Here is a 16,748-nt window from a genome sequence, read left to right on the forward strand (position 1 = left end):
GATTTGCAGAAGTGGCCAGGATTGGGGCTAGGATGAGGTTCCAGAATGGTGAGCCCCTGGAGCGCTAACCAGGTGGAGCATGCCGTCTATGCCGGTGGCCGCTTCATGGACTCTGCTAAGTCGAATGAGCTCTCGTTCATCCCTCCTCACCCGCTGCCCCGCATACCCTGAGTGTGGAGCCTTCTTCCTGTGTTAACCGGTCCAGAATGCCACCATCTTCTCTTTCTGCCCCACTTCGCAGACCCTTCTTGCTGAGTTTTCCCGCATGGTAACCGATGCCTGCCCCCAGCGCATATACCTAGGGACCTCCAAAGCCCTCACTTGCTGCCTGTTCCTTCTCACACACACAGCCATCGGGAGGGTTGCCGTATGGCACCCTTCATTGGGCAGACAGGAAAGCCAAGGCTCAGAGAAGTGGTGCAGTCTCTTCAAAGTTCCAGGCACCTGTGGTTTCCTGCAGGACCAGAAACAGGAATGGGGTCTGAACCCACCCGCAGAGCGGTCTCAGTAGTCTGTAAAATACAGATGATGTCCCTATTCTCAAGATTATTGTGGAAGAACAATTGCAAAAAGTATATCGCGCTAGACCCGCCTCCCTGTTCAGATTAATGCAGCCCTGGGGCTTGACCCCAGGGGTCCCCCCACATGCTCACCTCCCCCGTGGTGAACTGAGGTCCCCACACACCCTGCCTCCTGTGAGGGAGGAGTGAGCCCAGCAGTGATTGAGAGGCGGAAAGGGGAAGCGGGGGTGCTCTCCGTCTTCTGGGCCCCAGTCAGGATATGGCCGCTCTGGGTCCACCCCGACCCACTGGGTGGAAACAGGAAATAAGTGAGACCTGGTGTGCACTGGGTCTACGCCTGGCTCCACGGCTGATAAGGGCCATTGTGTGGCCGCTGGGGATGAGCCTGCCGTGGATAGATGTGCTTCCCGGAGGAAGGAAGGAAGGAGGGCCTGCTAGCCTTTCCGGGGCGGGGGAGGCTGTGGGGAGAGAGAAGGGTGCCAGGGGGAAGGCCCCTGCCTATGGGGCTGTTGGTGCCAGCACACGCCCACGGGGTTCGGCCCTTCCTATGCCAGCCTCTCCCTCTGGAAAGGTCTGTTCCCCTATCCACTTCCCTGTTCTGACTTCCTCTAAGGAATGGCTGGAGACTGGAGGGCTCAGTCTCAGGCCAGGAAAGTGTCAGCTGTGATTTAGCAGCAGTAAAAATAGAAAAGCAGGAACGTCAGGGGTGGGGGTCACCTGGGGGTACTGTCGAAATGCAAGGATCAACAGGGCTAGGGGTTGCCACACCCAGGGAACCCAGGAACTCACCTCACAAGCTCTGAGGCTCGGAGGAGGGTAAGACAAGAGTCTTCTCCCAGTGGGACAACGCCCTCCGCCCAGCGTGACCAGCCCCCAGCAGCCCTGGCCTCCCAGACGCACGGTGGGGGCCCACCTGCTGTGGGGGACAGCCCCCTTGAGGGGATGTGCAGGAAAGGCAGTGCGCACTGAGGGGTCCTCTTGGCCTAGGGGAGGGCATCCCCTTTTGGTTTGGGGGGTGGGCCCTGTGCTCTAGCTAGTACCAGAGAGTGGGCAGGAGGAGGGGCCCAGCCATAGAGCTGCTGGGGGGTGGCAGGGGAAGGGGAAAGGCGTCCTACCCTTTGACCTGGAGCCCAGGGTCCCCCTTGGGTGGCTGCATCGGCTCCTCTGGTTACCTGGGACAACAGGCATTTCCTCCATCCCCAGCCCCTCCTCTTCCTGCTCCAACCATCCGGGCCAAGAGGCCTCCCAATCAGACCTGGACGGCTCCAGCTGTGTCCTGAGGCGCTGGACCAGCCACATCCCCTGGGGCTGGAGTTGAAGCAGAACCAAGTGGCCACCCCGGCGTTAGACCATAGGTTCCTGGCTCCTGGAGCGGTCAGAGCCAGCGAGTGGGCAGGCAGCTTTTGCTCACAGGCCCCAGTGCCCAAGGCGCTGGCTCTCCGCAGGGCGGAATGGCGCTGCAAGTGGAGCTGGTACCCACCGGGGAGATCATCCGCGTGGTTCATCCCCACAGGCCCTGCAAGCTTGTAAGCTGGGATGCTCCGGGATGGGCGGAGGGTGGAGTATCTCCCCAGGGCCGGGCAGCCCCTCTCAAGCAGAGCCCTAGGGCAAGAGGTGAGCAGAGGGGGAGGGGTTCCAATCCTTGGATGGGGCCAGAACAGACTGACCAAGACGGGGTGAGTGGAAGAGTAGGGATGTAAGGGCCACCAGCGGCAGGATTTTTGGAAGTGGAGGTCTGGGCTTGACGCCTCCAGCTTCCTGAACCTCAGTGGGCAGAACTGTGAATACTGGGCACAAAAGGCAAGTGCGGGCTGCTGTGAGGTCGAAGGATGAGGGCATGGAAGCTCCGGGCTCAGTCAACGCCCCGCTCCTCTCCAGTCCGCCGGGCTGGGACCTCCCAAGACTCAGAGCAGGAGGACGGTGTGGGAGGTGGGTGAAGGGACACGGGTGGGTACAAACCGGGGAGCGCGGCCCTGACCCGGCCCGCAGGGAAGGGGCTGGAGAGGCAAAGGGCCCGGAGAAGGGAGAAAGTCAGGCGCCCCCACGCCCCCAGCACCGCGGTGGGGAGCCGGGTCTTCGGCCGGAGGGGCGCGCGCGTGTTCGCTGTGGCCGGACGCGGCTGCCCCGGGAACCGGCCGAGGCGGGGGCCGCCCGCATCCAGGCTCCGCGGACGCGGCCGGGGCTGGGGTGGGGCGGGGCCGGAGGGTGCGCGCCCTGCCCGGGATGACGACAGGCTGCGGCCCGGCCCCCGGCGGGCCCTGGGCGGGGAGAGTGCGCCCGGGCCGCGGATCCTCGAGCCCGCCACGCCGCCCAGCCCGGCCCCCGCCCGCGCCGGAAGAGCCAAGCCGGTGGGTACTCGGAGCGCGGGGACGGCGGCCGCGGGGGGCGGGTGTGGGGAGCGGGCGGCCGGGCCGGGAGCCGCCGTGCGCGAAGCGGGGGCCATGGCCGGGGATCGCTGGGGCCGAAGAGCGGCCGGGGGGACCCGTGCGGGGGGTCCCAGGACCCGGAGGCGCCGGCGCAGCCTGGTGGAGACTTAGATTTACCTGCGGGGAGCGGGAGGCGGGGAAGAGCGGCCTGGGCTGCGGGACCCAGGACCCTGCGCGCCCTTCGGGCCCCGCCCGCAGCCCTGCTCTGCCTCTGGGTTCCGGAGAAGCCGCCTGAACCCGCCCCTTCCCGTTCTCCGCCCCTGGGGCCCAGCGTGCCCCGAGTGTGGCGGGCGGGACCTGCGGGGTGGCCGGAGAATGAGGCTGGCCACGCGGCCGTCAGTCCTCACGCTCCGGCCTCCCGCGCACACTCCTGTCTCTGAGATTCATTCATTCATCCAGGGGTCCGGGAAGGGGTGACTGAGCCCCACCGTGTGCCTCGCTGGGTGTAGGGAGTGGGAGCCGTCTCCTGGGAGGGACTGACAAGGAAACAGCTGACTCCTGCGGGGTGCGATAAGGAGACGCTGCGTGTTCGGGAGAATCGGGAAGGGGTTCTGGAGGAGGTGACACCTGAGCCTGGTCTCTGTGAGGTGGGCAAGGAGAGTGCCCCGGGCTGGGGAAGCCGCAGGTGCAGGCATTGAAGCTTGGACTGGCGGGCGACGGTGCGAAGGCTCCTCCTGGCTGCGTGTTGTGGGTGGGAGGGGAGGGGTGGGACAGAGGGGACTGGAGCGGGCCACCTGGCACACTGGAATGCAAGAGCAGTGGGGTAAACTGAGGACAGCGGGGGTGTCTCGGGAGTTCATAGGCAGGGTCCCGGTAAGCAGCAGTGGGTGTGAATCATGGGCCTGGCACATGGAGAGTGCCCTAAACCTACACTCTATGAACATGAGGTGTTCATTTGATTTGTATTGCCCGAGGGGAAATGGATTGGTAGGAGGAAGAATAGGAGGCCAGTTAGGAGGCTGCTGTCTTGGCCCAGGTAAGGAGCAGTGATGGAGGTGAGGTTTTTGTTTGTTTTTTTTTTTTTTTTTTTTTTTTTTTTTTTTTTTTTGAGACGGAGTCTCGCTGTGTCGCCCAGGCTGGAGTGCAGTGGCGCAATCTCGGCTCACTGCAAGCTCGCCTCCCGTTCCCCATTCCCGCCTCAGCCTCCGAGTAGGGGACTACAGGCGCCCGCCACCTCGCCCGGCTAGTTTTTTGTATTTTAGTAGAGACGGGGTTTCCGTGTTAGCCAGGATGGTCTCGATCTCCTGACCTCGTGATCCGCCGCTCGGCCTCCCAAAGTGCTGGGATTACAGGCTTGAGCCACCGCGCCCGGCTTTGTTTGTTTTATGTTTTTGTTGTTGTTGTGTTTTGTTTTGAGAGGGAGTCTCACTGGCACCCAGGATGGAATGCAGTGGTGCCATCTCAGCTCACTGCAACCTCTGCCTCCTGGGTTCAAGCTATTCTCCTGCCTCTGCCTCCCGAGTAGGTGGGATTACAGGCGCGTGCCACCGTGCCCAGCTAATTTATTTTATTTTATTTTTTTTTTTTTTATTTTTATTTATTTATTTTTTTTGAGACGGAGTCTCGCGCTGTCACCCAGGCTGGAGTGCTGTGGCCGGATCTCAGCTCACTGCAAGCTCCGCCTCCCAGGTTCACGCCATTCTCCTGCCTCAGCCTCCCGAGTAGCTGGGACTACAGGCGCCGCCACCTCGCCCGGCTAGTTTTTTGTAGTTTTTAGTAGAGACTAACACCGTGTTAGTCAGGATGGTCTCGATCTCCTGACCTCGTGATCCGCCCGTCTCAGCCTCCCAAAGTGCTAGGATTACAGGCTTGAGCCACCGCGCCCGGCCAATTTTTTTTTTATTTTTAGTAGAGAAGAGGTTTCAACGTATTAACCAGGATGGTCTCAATCTCTTTACCTCGTGATCCGCCCACCTAGGCCTACCAAAGTGCTGGGATTACAGGCATGAGCCACCTCGCCTAGCCTGGAGGTGAGGTTTTAGCAGGTCGTGACTACTTGGTGTGAGGAGTGGAGGGAGGAGAGCAGGCCTGTTTTTTTTTTTTTTTTTTTTTGAGACGGAGTCTTGCTCTGTCGCCCGGTCTGGAGTGCAGTGGCCGGATCTCAGCTCACTGCAAGCTCCGCCTCCCGGGTTCACGCCATTCTCCTGCCTCAGCCTCCCAAGTAGCTGGGACCACAGGCGCCCGCCACCTCGCCCGGCTAGTTTTTGTATTTTTAGTAGAGACGGGTTTCACCGTGTTCGCCAGGAGGGTCTCGATCTCCTGACCTCGTGATCCACCCGTCTCGGCCTCCCAAAGTGCTGGGATTACAGGCTTGAGCCACCGCGCCCGGCCGAGAGCAGGCCTGTTAATGCCAGGCTGTGATGACCAGCTTGAAGTGCCACCCTTCTCTCTACAAAGACATTGAACAGGGAGTACAGGTTAGGGGTCAAAGGCCCTGTTTGTTTGTTTGTTTATTTATTTGAGACAGAGTCTTGCTCTGTCACTCAGTCTGGAGTGCAGTGGGGCGATCTCAGCTCACTACACCCTCTGCCGCCTAGGTTCAAGTGATTCTCTCCTGTCTCAGTATCCTAAGTAGCTGGGATTACAAGTGTGCGCCCACCACACCCTGCTACTTTTTGTATTTTTAGTTGAGACAGGGTTTCACCATGTTGGCCAGGCTGGTCTGGAACTCCTGACCTCAAGTGATCTGCCTGCCTTGGCCTCCCAAAGTGTTGGGATTACAGGTGTGAGCCACTGCTCCTGGGCCGTTTACTTTTTTCCCCCATACAAATTTATGTTAACATGTTATGGCTTTACTGCTTTGTTTGTTTGTTTGACACCGGGTCTTCTGGGGCACCCAGGCTGGAGTGCAGTAGCACCATCACGGCTCACTGCAGCCTCAACCTCCTGGGCTCAAGCGATCCTCCCACCTTAGCCTTCCGAGTAACTGGGACCACAGGCACACAGCACCACACCTGGCTAATTAAAAAAAAAAAATTCTAGAGGCAGGGATCTCACCACTATGCGGCCCAGGCTGGTCTTGAACTCCTGGCCTCAAGAGATCCTCCTGCCTCGGCCTTTCAAAGTTCTGGGGTTACAGGCCTGAGCCACTCACTGCACCTTGCCTCTGTTCACATTTGCTGGACCCCCCAGGCCGAGGTGTCTGGCAGCCGAAGGCCCATGGTTGTGAAGCCAGAATGGACTGAGGCCCTGTGAGCAATCAGGGTAGAGAACCTAAGTCACCACTTTCTCCTCCCCATTTCCCTTCACAACAGTTCCCTGAGGCCTGGAATGGTCCTTGGTGGGCAGCCAGGCTCAGATCTAAGATTTGTTTAATAAATAGAAGTTGAGTCCCTGCTCTGTGCCGCCCAGCACTGTGCCACCATGAGACAGTCTTTCTGCTGCCTCGGGGCTCGGTAGACATCGGTTTATAGCAGCAGTCCTGGGTGCCTCAGATGACACCTCCTCCCAGCCCCCAACACCCCTACCCCACGGCAAGATCTCTGTGCAAGATCTGTGTGCCCGTAGGCTGGGGGAACATGAGGTTCCCGCTGTCCCCAGAAGTCAGGCTTGTAGGCACCTGGCCTATAGGATCTGAAGGGCACAAGATAGCCCAGGTCTGCTGGGCCACCCCAACCCCTGTGGTTCCAGTAAACGCCTCCCCAGGTGGGAGAACACCCAGAGGCAGCCTTGGGGAAGAAGTCTCCTAGGTCACTCAGAGGCCATGGCCTGCAGGGAACCTCTAGGCCCAGAGCCAAAGGCCCTGGCCCACTCCTAAGGCCCACATGTGACATAATAGAATCACACGACACCGACAGGGGCCTGTACCGTGTCACTGAAGGTCTCAGCCCTGATAGCCCTGATAACCGCACCAAGAGGCTCAGGGCAGCCCCGCAGTAAGGTGTTCGAGTGCCTGGGTTCCAGTCCCACTCCTCTTGAGACCTTGCACAAAGTCACCTGCCCAGCCTCGATTTCTTCTGCACTGGAGTGATCATACAGACCTTATGGCTCGGCTGGGGGCACCGAAGGGAGTAACCTAAAAAAGCGCGGAGAACGCAGGAGGCGCCTGGCGCTGCAGCCTCAGCCGCGGCGTCTTTCCCAGCCCGGTTCTCCGCTTCCCTCCCTGCCCCGGGCTCGCGCTTCCGTCCAGTGAGGCGGGGCAGGCCCGGGGTTGCCAGGGCTGGAGCCGCCCTGGGGCGCGCGAGCGGCGGCGATGCCCCCTCCTTCCGCCGCCGGGCGGTGGCTGCGGGGGCGCCAGCGGGCATCCCGGGAATGCGGCGGCGCGGCCGGGGATCTGGAAGAAGCGGGCCCGACCCCTCCGCGCGCGGATTCCCCTCATTCCAACCGCGTGACGTGGAGGGGCGGGGCGGACACTGCGGCCGCGAAGCTCCGCCCCGCCCTCTGGCCGCGCCCCCGGCCCGGGTCCCCCGCGCCTCGCCGGGCAGGGAGGGAGCTGAGCTTCCGGCAGGGGCTCTCTTGACGCTTTGCCCCGTCTTCTAAGGCGCTCCCCATCCCTGGGCGAGCTGGAGGCTGGGTCCCCTCCTTGCTCCCTCTAGATTTTTCTTGGTTTGTTTTGTTTGGAGACGGAGTTTCGCTCTGTCGCCCTGGCTGGCATGCGGTGGTGTGATCCCGCTCACTGCACCCGTCTCCCGGGTTCCAGCGATTCTCGTGCCTCAGCCTCCCGAGTAGCTGGGATTACAGGCGCCCACCACCACGCTCAGCTAATTTTTGTATTTTTTAGTAGAGACGGGGTTTCGCCATGGTGGCCAGGCTGGTCTCGAACTCCTGAACTCTGATGATCCGCCTGCCTTGGCCTCCCAAAGTGCTGGGATTATAGGCGTGAGCCACCGCGCCTGGCCCTCCCTCTGGATTTTAAACCTGGGGGCACCGCAGCGGGCGACTCCTCCCGCCCTCCCCCGCCTCTGTCGAGACGCCCCCATTCCCCCTTCCCCGCTCCCATTCCCCCACCAGCTGGCGCCCCCGCTCGGGGGTCCCCGGGGCGCCGCTCCGGCCGGTCTGTTGTTGCAGTAACTAGCCTTCCCCGCGAGGATCCAGCCCGCACCTGCCGCAGCCTCGCCCTCTCCCCAGGGAGCGGCGTCCGCGAGCTGGGGGTGGGGCGCTGGGTCTTTGGTTCCCGGCTCTGCCCACCCCTCCAGGGCGAGTCTGTGTCTGCCGTTGTGTTGGTAGGGCAAGCAGGTGCCTGTAGACGCGCCTGAGGCTCTCCCCACCGGATCGGAAGCGTGGCCCAGGGCCTGACTCTCAGTAGGCCTCTGCCCACAAGTGAGGAATGAGCGTCCGGCCGAGGGAAGGCGGTGGGTGTGGGAAGCGGGGTCTAGAGGGGTCTGGGAGGTGCCTTCGCGCTCTATCTCAGGCCACCCAATGGCCCTTCTAGGCCTGTGTTAACCTCATGTTGGGGATGAAGAACAGAAGCCGAAACGTTAAGTGACTTGCTCAGAGTCCCACCGCGAGGAAGCACCAGCCCAGCCTTTTGCTGGCTCTAGACGTCCCCGCCCCTGCCCGCGGTGGGATCTGAGCCAAGGTTCGCCCCAGGCGAGGGAGGGCGGGGCTGCCAAGGCCGGTTCGGGGTTGGGGGGCGTCTCGGAGATTCGGAAAGACGGGAGAGATCCCTTTCAAAGCAGGGAGGGAGATGGGCCGAGCGCGGTGGCTCACGCCTGTAATCCCAGCACTTTGGGAGGCCGAGGCGGATGGATCACCTGAGGTCAGGAGTTCGAGACCAGCCTGGCCAACATGATGAAACCCCGTGTCTACTAAAAATACAAAAATTAGCCGAGTGTGGTGGCGGGTGCCTGTAATCCCAGCTACTCGGGAGGCTGAGGCAGGAGAGTCGCTAAACCCGGGAGGCGGAGGTTGCAGTGAGCCGAGATCGCGCCACTGAACTCCAACGTGGGAGCTAGCGCGACTCCGTCTCAAAAAAAAAAGAAAGAAAAAAGGAGAGGGAGGAGGCCCGGGCCCAGAGGCGAGTGGGGTGTCACGGGTGGGGACAGGCTGTGGGCCCCAAATGCCGTGGGCGGGGATACGCGAATTTCCCAGAAGGGTAACTGAGCCTTCCAGAGGTGCCGGGGACTCCGCGCGCTCGGCCAGGGCACCCGGTGGCCGTCCCTGTCCCTGGGGCACGCGCTCCGTGCTGACGAGGAAAATCAAGATCTTCCTGGGTTCGAGGCTCGGGCCAGACCCCGGCGCGTGTGGGTGGACGGCGTCCCGCACGGAGAACGCTCCGCCCGCCAGGCGCGCCGGCCGTATTTGGACATTGGTTCTATTTTTAACTTTCCCGGGACTCGAGTTCAGGGGTTGGGGGAGGGAAATCCCGCTTCCTCTGGGACCCGCAGGCCTCGGTGCCCGCCCAGCGCCCGGGCCCGACGCGGAGTGTCGTCCCAGGCCCGGAAGTGAGTTCCGGGTCCGTGTAGACGCGGCGGCCGCGCGGGTTCCGGGCTCCACCCTGGAACCAACGGCGTCCCTCCTGGAAAACCTGACTCAGGCGGAGCCCGCCCCGCCCGCCCCCGGCCCCGTCCCCGCCCGCGGACCCCCCCCGACACCCCCACCTCCACCAGCCCCACCTGGCGGGGACCTCAGCCCGTCCGCGCGAGAGGCGAGGGAGGCCGGGGAAGCCCCGCGCTTCAGGGGCCCTGGTGGGGGCGGTGCGGGGGGCGGGCCCTCCCTCGCTGACGCCGCCGCCGCCGCCGCCGAGCTCGGGACCCAGAGCGCGGGCAGCGGAGCGGGCGCCAGGCCGGCGGGGCAGGATGCGCTACCGGGCGTCGGTGAGCCGGGGGGCGGCAGGGCAGGGCGGGGCGGAGGGTCCCGGGCGCCCCTCCCCGCCTCGCGGCGTCGCCTCGGCCTCGCCAGGAAGCGGGCGCGGCCCAGGAATTCCGTGTGGAAAAACGTCCCGGGAAGTTGCAGGGGGAGGAGGCCGAGGCGGGGAGGGCCCCGCGGGACGCTCGGACCCGGGGGGCCGGACGAGGAGCTGCAGCGGACGCCTGAGAACGCGGAGACCCCTGACCCGAGGGCGAGGGGGCGGGGACCGCGGCCGGATTTGGCAGCCGCTTGGGCGCGGGATTGGAGCTGGGCGGGGAGGACAAGCCTGGGAGGGGCAGGCCCCCGGCCCGGCCCGGAGTGACGCCCCAGGCCAGAAATCTGGGCCTTTTGTGGTCAGAGGACACCCGGCGGCCCCTTTGGGATCCACCTCCAGTCACCACCACCTTGTTCTTCTCTGACCCTGGATACTCTGGGTGTCCGTTTTCTGGAGCCCTGAGCCCCTGTTTGGTGAGGGATCCATCTCAGCCCTGGTTGTGAGGCCGAGGGTCTTGCTGAGCCCTCCAGTGAGACCCAGAGGCAGCCGGGCTTTCCATGGTAAACCCCCCATCCCCTGAGGCTTCTCAGGACTCAGAGGAGGAGGTGCCTGGGGAGTTCGGCAGCTGGAGGAAAGGGAGTGGCCCCAGCCATGCGAGGGAGGCCCCCCCTTCTGGAGTGGGTGGCTGAGTCCAGCTGGGGTGGGGGGCCCTCTGGGGGAACCCCTCTAGTGTAGTCTGGGAGTAACCTCTTCCTTGGTGCTAGACGCTCTACCTGTGGAGATGTGGGTGGGTCCGGATGGGAGAGACGGCCCCACCCTGTCTGCAGGATTGACCCTGAGCCATTTGTCCTCCAAAGCACCTGTCACACGTGGCTCAGAGCTAAGGGACCTGAGGTCACCTGGTCTAACTCCTCCTCCTTGAGGAGGAAGCAGCCCAGAGAGAGGAGGGGATTGGTCCAAGCTGAACAGAGCAGCCTTTCTGCTATTTCGAGGAGTTCCTTCTTGTGACCCCCTCCTTTCTCCACCCAAAACCAGCAACTCCCAGATTCTGCCCTCTGGTCCTGCGTGCGTCCGTGCCCTGTGTACACACCGGGACCCAAGTGCTTCATGTGGTCTCTGTTCTGTGCCCGCAGCCTCGGTGATCCCTGTGCTGCGACACCCAGACTCAGGCCCTCCACACCCGACTTTCCGCACCCAGCCCGCCACACCCGGACCCTCCAAACCCAGGCCCTCCACACCCAGGCCTTCCGCACCCATCAGGCTCATGCCCCTGTCCAGCCCTGAGTCCACAAGCCCGTGTTCCCTCTCAGTCCCACAGGTGCAGTGGAGGAGAAGTGGCCTTGCCTGGTCCCCTAGGACTCTGACTGTCTTCTGTGGCCCATTCTCTGCAGGCCCTGGGCAGTGACGGGGTTCGGGTGACCATGGAGAGCGCGCTGACTGCCCGTGACCGGGTGGGGGTGCAGGATTTCGTGCTGCTGGAGAACTTCACCAGCGAGGCCGCCTTTATCGAGAACCTGCGGCGGCGGTTTCGGGAGAACCTCATCTACGTGAGGCCCTTGTGGGGAGATGGCAGGGGTGCTGGGGTCACAGACACAGGGCAGAGGGTGAGGAGACACCAGGGGTCACCAGGATAAACTTTTTTGTTGTTGTTTGAGACGGAGTTTCACTCTTGTTGCCCAGGCTGGAGTGCAGTGGCGTGATCTTGGCTCACTGCAACCTCCTCCTCCCCCGTTCAAGCAATTCTGCCTCAGCCTCCCGAGTAGCTGGGACTACAGGCATGCGCCACTATGCCTGGCTAATTTTGTATTTTTAGCAGAGATGGGGTTTCTCCATATTGGTCAGGCTGGTCTCGAACTCCCAACCTCAGGTGATCCACCTGCCTCGGCCTCCCAAAGTGCTGGGATTACAGGCGTGAGCCATCACACCTGGCCCGGGATAAACTTGACTCTCTTCCCCCAACCCCAGACCTACATTGGTCCCGTCCTCGTCTCTGTCAACCCCTATCGGGACCTGCAGATCTACAGCCGGCAGCACATGGAGCGTTACCGTGGCGTCAGCTTCTATGAAGTGCCCCCTCATCTGTGAGTGACCCCAGCCCCTCCGGCAGCGGCCCCTCTTGTCTCCATCTGAAGTGGCCCCACCCAACCCTTACTCTAAAATGATCCTGACCTCCTGCGCCACACCTGTGAGGAATCCCACAGTTTCTCATCCCCGAGTGACCAGAGATGAGTGTCACAACTCAACTCCATCTGGGTGGGACTCAGTCCATACCCCAACTCACACCCATGACTTATTCCCTAACTGGGAGTGGCCCCCCAATCTTGGTGACCTCTGAACCCCACCTGTGAAGACCCTCCTCCAAACCTACCTATGAGTGACGCCAGCCTCTACCTAAGTGACCTCCAGACTCCCACCTGTGAGATCATCTCAGTCCTCCCGCTGGCAGTGACGCCCATTCTCAGCTGTGACAGATCTCCCATGGCCCATACCTGCGAGGGACCCCCAGTCCCCATCCTCAATACATCCTCAAGGGTGTATTAGACTTCCACTCACGAGAGGACTCCACCCAGACGTGGGAGCGGGACTCCCTGTGGGGCTCCGCTTGGCCCCTCTCCCCGAACTCCCTGACGAGCCTCTGCCCCAGGTTTGCCGTGGCTGACACTGTATACCGAGCACTGCGTACAGAGCGTCGGGACCAGGCAGTGATGATCTCTGGGGAGAGTGGGGCAGGCAAGACTGAGGCCACCAAGAGGCTGCTACAGTTCTATGCAGAGACCTGCCCAGCCCCCGAGCGCGGAGGTGCTGTGCGGGACCGGCTGCTGCAGAGCAACCCAGTGCTGGAGGTGAGGGGCCAAGAGTGGAGGCTAGGGCGGGAGGGAAGGGGCAGGGAGAGAAGGCCAGTGCGGGAGGGGAGGGGAGGGAGAGAAGCCCAGTGCGGGAGGGGAGGGGCAGCAGTAGCTACAGGGTGGGGTGGGGAGGGCAGGAGGAGAGTGCCAGGTGTCCCTCATACCCCCGTCCACTCCTAGGCCTTTGGAAATGCCAAGACCCTCCGGAACGATAACTCCAGCAGGTTCGGGAAGTACATGGATGTGCAGTTTGACTTCAAGGTACCATGGATGTGTGTGTCGCGAGGATTCCCATTCAGTAGGTTAAGCACCTAGTGGGTACCAGAAACTATTCCAGGTGCTGGAATTCCAGCAGTAAAACAAAGCAAACAAAACTCCTGCCTTGCAGAGTGATAAACAATAAACGGGAAATTGAGGCTGTGGCAGAAAATACAACGCAGTAAGGAGTGTGGGGGGGCCAGGTGCGGTCATATTAGGGTAGGCCTCACTGAGACAGTGGCATTTTAAATTGACAGCTGGATGGGGTGGCACATGTCCGTTGTCCCAGCTACTCTGGAGGCTGAAGCAGGAGGATTGCTTGAGGCCAGGAGTCCAGGGTTACCCTAAGCTGTGACCACGCCACTGTACTCCAGCTTGGGAGACGGAGTGAGACCCTGTCTCTAGAAAAAATAAAAAATAATGGCTTGATGGAGACGGAGAAGCAGGCTGTGCAGGTGCCTGTCCAAGCAGCGGGAAAGGCCAGGACAAAAGGCCTGAGATATGAGGGTCCTGGAAGTGTTCCAGGACAGCACGGAGGCCACAGCAGCCAGAGAAGAGAGCAGGGGCCTGAGAACAGAGAGAGGCCACATGGTGCAGGCCCTTTTGGGTCATTGCAATAACTTTTTTTTGTTTTGTTTTGTTTTGTTGAGATGGAGTCTCACTCTGTCGCCCAGGCTGGAGTGCAGTGGCGCGATCTCAGCTCACTGCAAGCTCCGCCTCCTGGGTTCACACCATTCTCCTGCCTCATCCTCACGAGTAGCTGGGACAACAGGCGCCTGCCACCCTGCCCGGCTAACTTTTTGTATTTTTAGCAGACATGGGGTTTCACCATGTTAGCCAGGATGGTCTCGATCTCCTGACCTCGTGATCCACCTGCCTCGGCCTCCCAAAGTGCTGGGATTACGGGTGTGAGCCACCGCGCCCGGCCTTTTTTTTAAAACTCTGAGTAGAAGAGGAGTCATTGGGCTGGGTGAGGTGGCTCACGCCTGTAATCTTAGCACTTTGGGAGGCTGGGGCAGGTAGATCACATGAGGTCGGGAGTTCAAGACCAGCCTGGCCAACATGGTGAAACCCCCGTCTCTACTGAAAATACAAAAATTAACCAGGCGTGGTGGCAGGCACCCGTTGTCCCAGCTACTCAGGAGGCTGAGGCAGGAGAAGCACTTGAACCTGGGAGTCGGAGGTTGCAGTGAGCCGAGATGTCACCACTGCACTCCAGCCTAGCCCTGGGAGGTTGAGGCTGCAGTGAAAAACTCTAGCCTAGGTGAAAGAGCAAGACCCTGTCTCCAAAAATAAAAAAATGACTTTGGCTGCTTCACTGGGAGATTGGGAGTAGATGAATAGATGGTGGGGGAACCAGGCTAAGCAGGGAAACTGGTTAGGAGGCTGATGTCATCGAGTAGGTGACAGGTGACGGTGGCTCAGACCAGTGTGGTGCAGTGATTGGATTCTGGATGTTTTAAAAGTTAAGGCAGCAGGATCGGCTGCCTGATTGGATGTAGGGTATGGAAGAAAAACAGGCTTGCAGGAGGACTGCCAGGGCCTTGGCTTGAACGAGAAGGATGTACTCACCACTGACCAAGATGGGCAGACACTAGAAGGAAGGAGCTCCTTTGAAGAGGGGGAAGGTCCGGTGTTCAGTTTCAGGCCTATTGAATTTGCGATGCTTGTCAGGCATCCAGGTGGAGCCGCCAGGTGGATGGAGTTGAATCTCCCCATTTCTTAGATGAAGTAACTGAGTCCAGCATGGGTGGCGTGCCTCAGCCCACACAACTAGTGGCAGGGCTGGAATTGGCGCCCAGGTCTGGCTGCCCAAGCCCAGGAGTCGGGAGAAGACGGGCAGATGGCTCTGTTCCCACTCCCCCGACCAGGCCTATGCCTTGTCCTGCCCACAGGGTGCCCCCGTGGGTGGCCATATCCTCAGTTACCTCCTGGAAAAGTCACGAGTGGTGCACCAGAATCACGGGGAGCGGAACTTCCACGTCTTCTACCAGCTGCTGGAGGGGGGCGAGGAGGAGACTCTTCGCAGGCTGGGCTTGGAACGGAACCCCCAGAGCTACCTGTACCTGGTGAAGGTGAGTGGCTGGCAGGCAGGGCAGGTGCCACCCAGGGATCTGTTGCCAGGGCTCTAACCCAGCTGTGCCCTTCCTCCAGGGCCAGTGTGCCAAAGTCTCCTCCATCAACGACAAGAGTGACTGGAAGGTGGTCAGGAAGGCTCTGACAGTCATTGATTTCACTGAGGATGAAGTGGAGGTGAGGCCTCTTACGGGACCCTCCCTTTCCTCTTCTCACACCCCCAAAATTACCTTCTTTTGTTGTTGTTTTTGTTTTGTTTTGTTTTGTTTTTGAGATAGAGTTTTATTCTTGTTACCCAGACTAGAGTACAGTGGTGCAATTTCGGCTCACTGCAACCTCCGCTTCCCAGGTTCAATCAATTCTCCTGACTCAGCCTCCCAAGTAGCTGGGATTACAGGCATGCACCACCACGCCTGGCTAATTTTTTGTATTTTTAGTAGAGACGGGGTTTCTCCATGTTGGTCAGGCCGGTCTCGAACTCCCAACCTCAGGTGATCCACCTGCCTCAGTCTCTCAAAGTGCTGGGATTACAGGCATGAGACACCACGCCCGGCCCGGCTCCTTTTTTTTTTTTTTTTGAGCTGGAGTCTCACTCTTTTGCCCAGGCTGGAGTGCAATGGCACGATCTGACCTCACTGCAACACCTGCCTCCCAGGTTCAAGTGATTCTCGTGCCTCAACCTCCTGAGTAGCTGGGATTACAGACATCTGCCACCACACCTCGCTAATTTTTGTATCTTTAGCAAAGATGCGGCTTCGCCATGTTGGCCAGGCTGGTCTTGAACTGCTGACCTCAGGTGATCTGCCCGCCTCGGCCTGCCAAAGCTCTGGGATTATAGGCGTGAGCCACTGTGCCCGGCCCACCCCCAGAATCACCTTCCACCTTTAACACCCATTCCCACTTCCAGCCCCTTCTCCTCTCAGACACTTCACCACCCACCCCTGTGTGGCCATCCGCTACTTGCCCTCTTGGGGCTCTCTGGCCCCTCTCACCCCCTCCTGCCCCCGGCCTGCTCCCCAGGACCTGCTGAGCATCGTGGCCAGCGTCCTGCATTTGGGTAACATCCACTTTGCTGCCGACGAGGAGAGCAACGCCCAGGTCACCACCGAGAACCAACTGAAGTATCTGACCAGGGTGAGCGGCGGCGGGCAGAGGGTAAAGGGAGGACAGCGGGGGTGGGGGCCGGGGGTGTGCCCTCACCGCATCCTTGCCTGCCCTTGGCAGCTCCTCAGCGTGGAAGGCTCGACGCTGCGAGAAGCCCTGACACACAGGAAGATCATCGCCAAGGGGGAGGAGGTGAGGCCGGGCCCTTGCCCTCGGGTGTGGAGGGGCAGGTGTTCCAAAGCAGCCTGTGCTCCCATCACTCCCCTTTGCCTGGTCCCCTCAGCAGTGCTGGAGGGATGGAAGGAAGGCTGCTCAGGGAAGCAGAGAGCCAGGCACAGTGGCTCACGCCTGTAACTCCAGCACTTGGGGAGGCCGAGGTGGGCGGGTCACCTGAGGTCAGGAGTTCGAGACCATCCTGGCCAACATGGTGAAACCCCAACTATTAAGAATACAAAAATTAGGCCGGGCGCGGTGGCTCAAGCCTGTAATCCCAGCACTTTGGGAGGCCGAGACGGGCGGATCACGAGGTCAGGAGATCGAGACCATCCTGGCTAACATGGTGAAACCCCGTCTCTACTAACATACACAAAAAACTAGCCGGGCGAGGTGGCGGGCGCCTGTAGTCCCAGCTACTCGGGAGGCTGAGGCAGGAGAATGGCGTAAACCCGGGAGGCGGAGCTTGCAGTGAGCTGAGATCCGGCCACTGCACTCCAGCCTGGGCAACAGAGCGAGA

At 61.0% G+C, this 16,748-nt stretch overlaps 1 protein-coding gene and 1 long non-coding RNA gene across 6 annotated transcripts in view; one reads left to right on the forward strand and one right to left on the reverse strand.

Moving 5' to 3' along the window:
- Positions 1-26: 26 nt before the first annotated feature.
- LOC117067956 lies at positions 27-3,170 on the reverse strand. Its single transcript, XR_004430907.1, has 5 exons — positions 3,065-3,170; positions 2,002-2,123; positions 1,694-1,887; positions 837-979; positions 27-454 (listed from the first exon to the last, which is right to left on the reverse strand). It is a non-coding gene; the product is annotated as an uncharacterized LOC117067956 (long non-coding RNA).
- MYO1C (myosin IC) overlaps positions 1,776-16,748 on the forward strand; it is a 33,030-nt gene continuing 18,057 nt past the window's right edge. Inside the window, exons 1-9 of one of the 5 annotated variants that reach the window (XM_033185174.1) lie at positions 1,776-2,047; positions 11,123-11,278; positions 11,697-11,812; positions 12,376-12,574; positions 12,758-12,838; positions 14,731-14,910; positions 14,990-15,088; positions 15,932-16,045; positions 16,136-16,207. In XM_033185174.1, coding sequence (XP_033041065.1) covers positions 1,973-2,047; positions 11,123-11,278; positions 11,697-11,812; positions 12,376-12,574; positions 12,758-12,838; positions 14,731-14,910; positions 14,990-15,088; positions 15,932-16,045; positions 16,136-16,207 — 1,092 coding nt within the window. In that variant the 5' untranslated portion in view covers positions 1,776-1,972. Of the gene's footprint in view, positions 2,048-2,734; positions 2,870-9,159; positions 9,331-9,358; positions 9,703-10,006; positions 10,292-11,122; positions 11,279-11,696; positions 11,813-12,375; positions 12,575-12,757; positions 12,839-14,730; positions 14,911-14,989; positions 15,089-15,931; positions 16,046-16,135; positions 16,208-16,748 lie in introns of those variants that run through there. The other 4 variants (XM_033185179.1, XM_033185177.1, XM_033185175.1 and 1 more) reach the window with 4 other exon arrangements.

Source organism: Trachypithecus francoisi, unplaced genomic scaffold, assembly GCF_009764315.1.
Source record: "Trachypithecus francoisi isolate TF-2019V2 unplaced genomic scaffold, Tfra_2.0 Lachesis_group20, whole genome shotgun sequence".
Taxonomy (NCBI): domain Eukaryota; kingdom Metazoa; phylum Chordata; class Mammalia; order Primates; family Cercopithecidae; genus Trachypithecus; species Trachypithecus francoisi.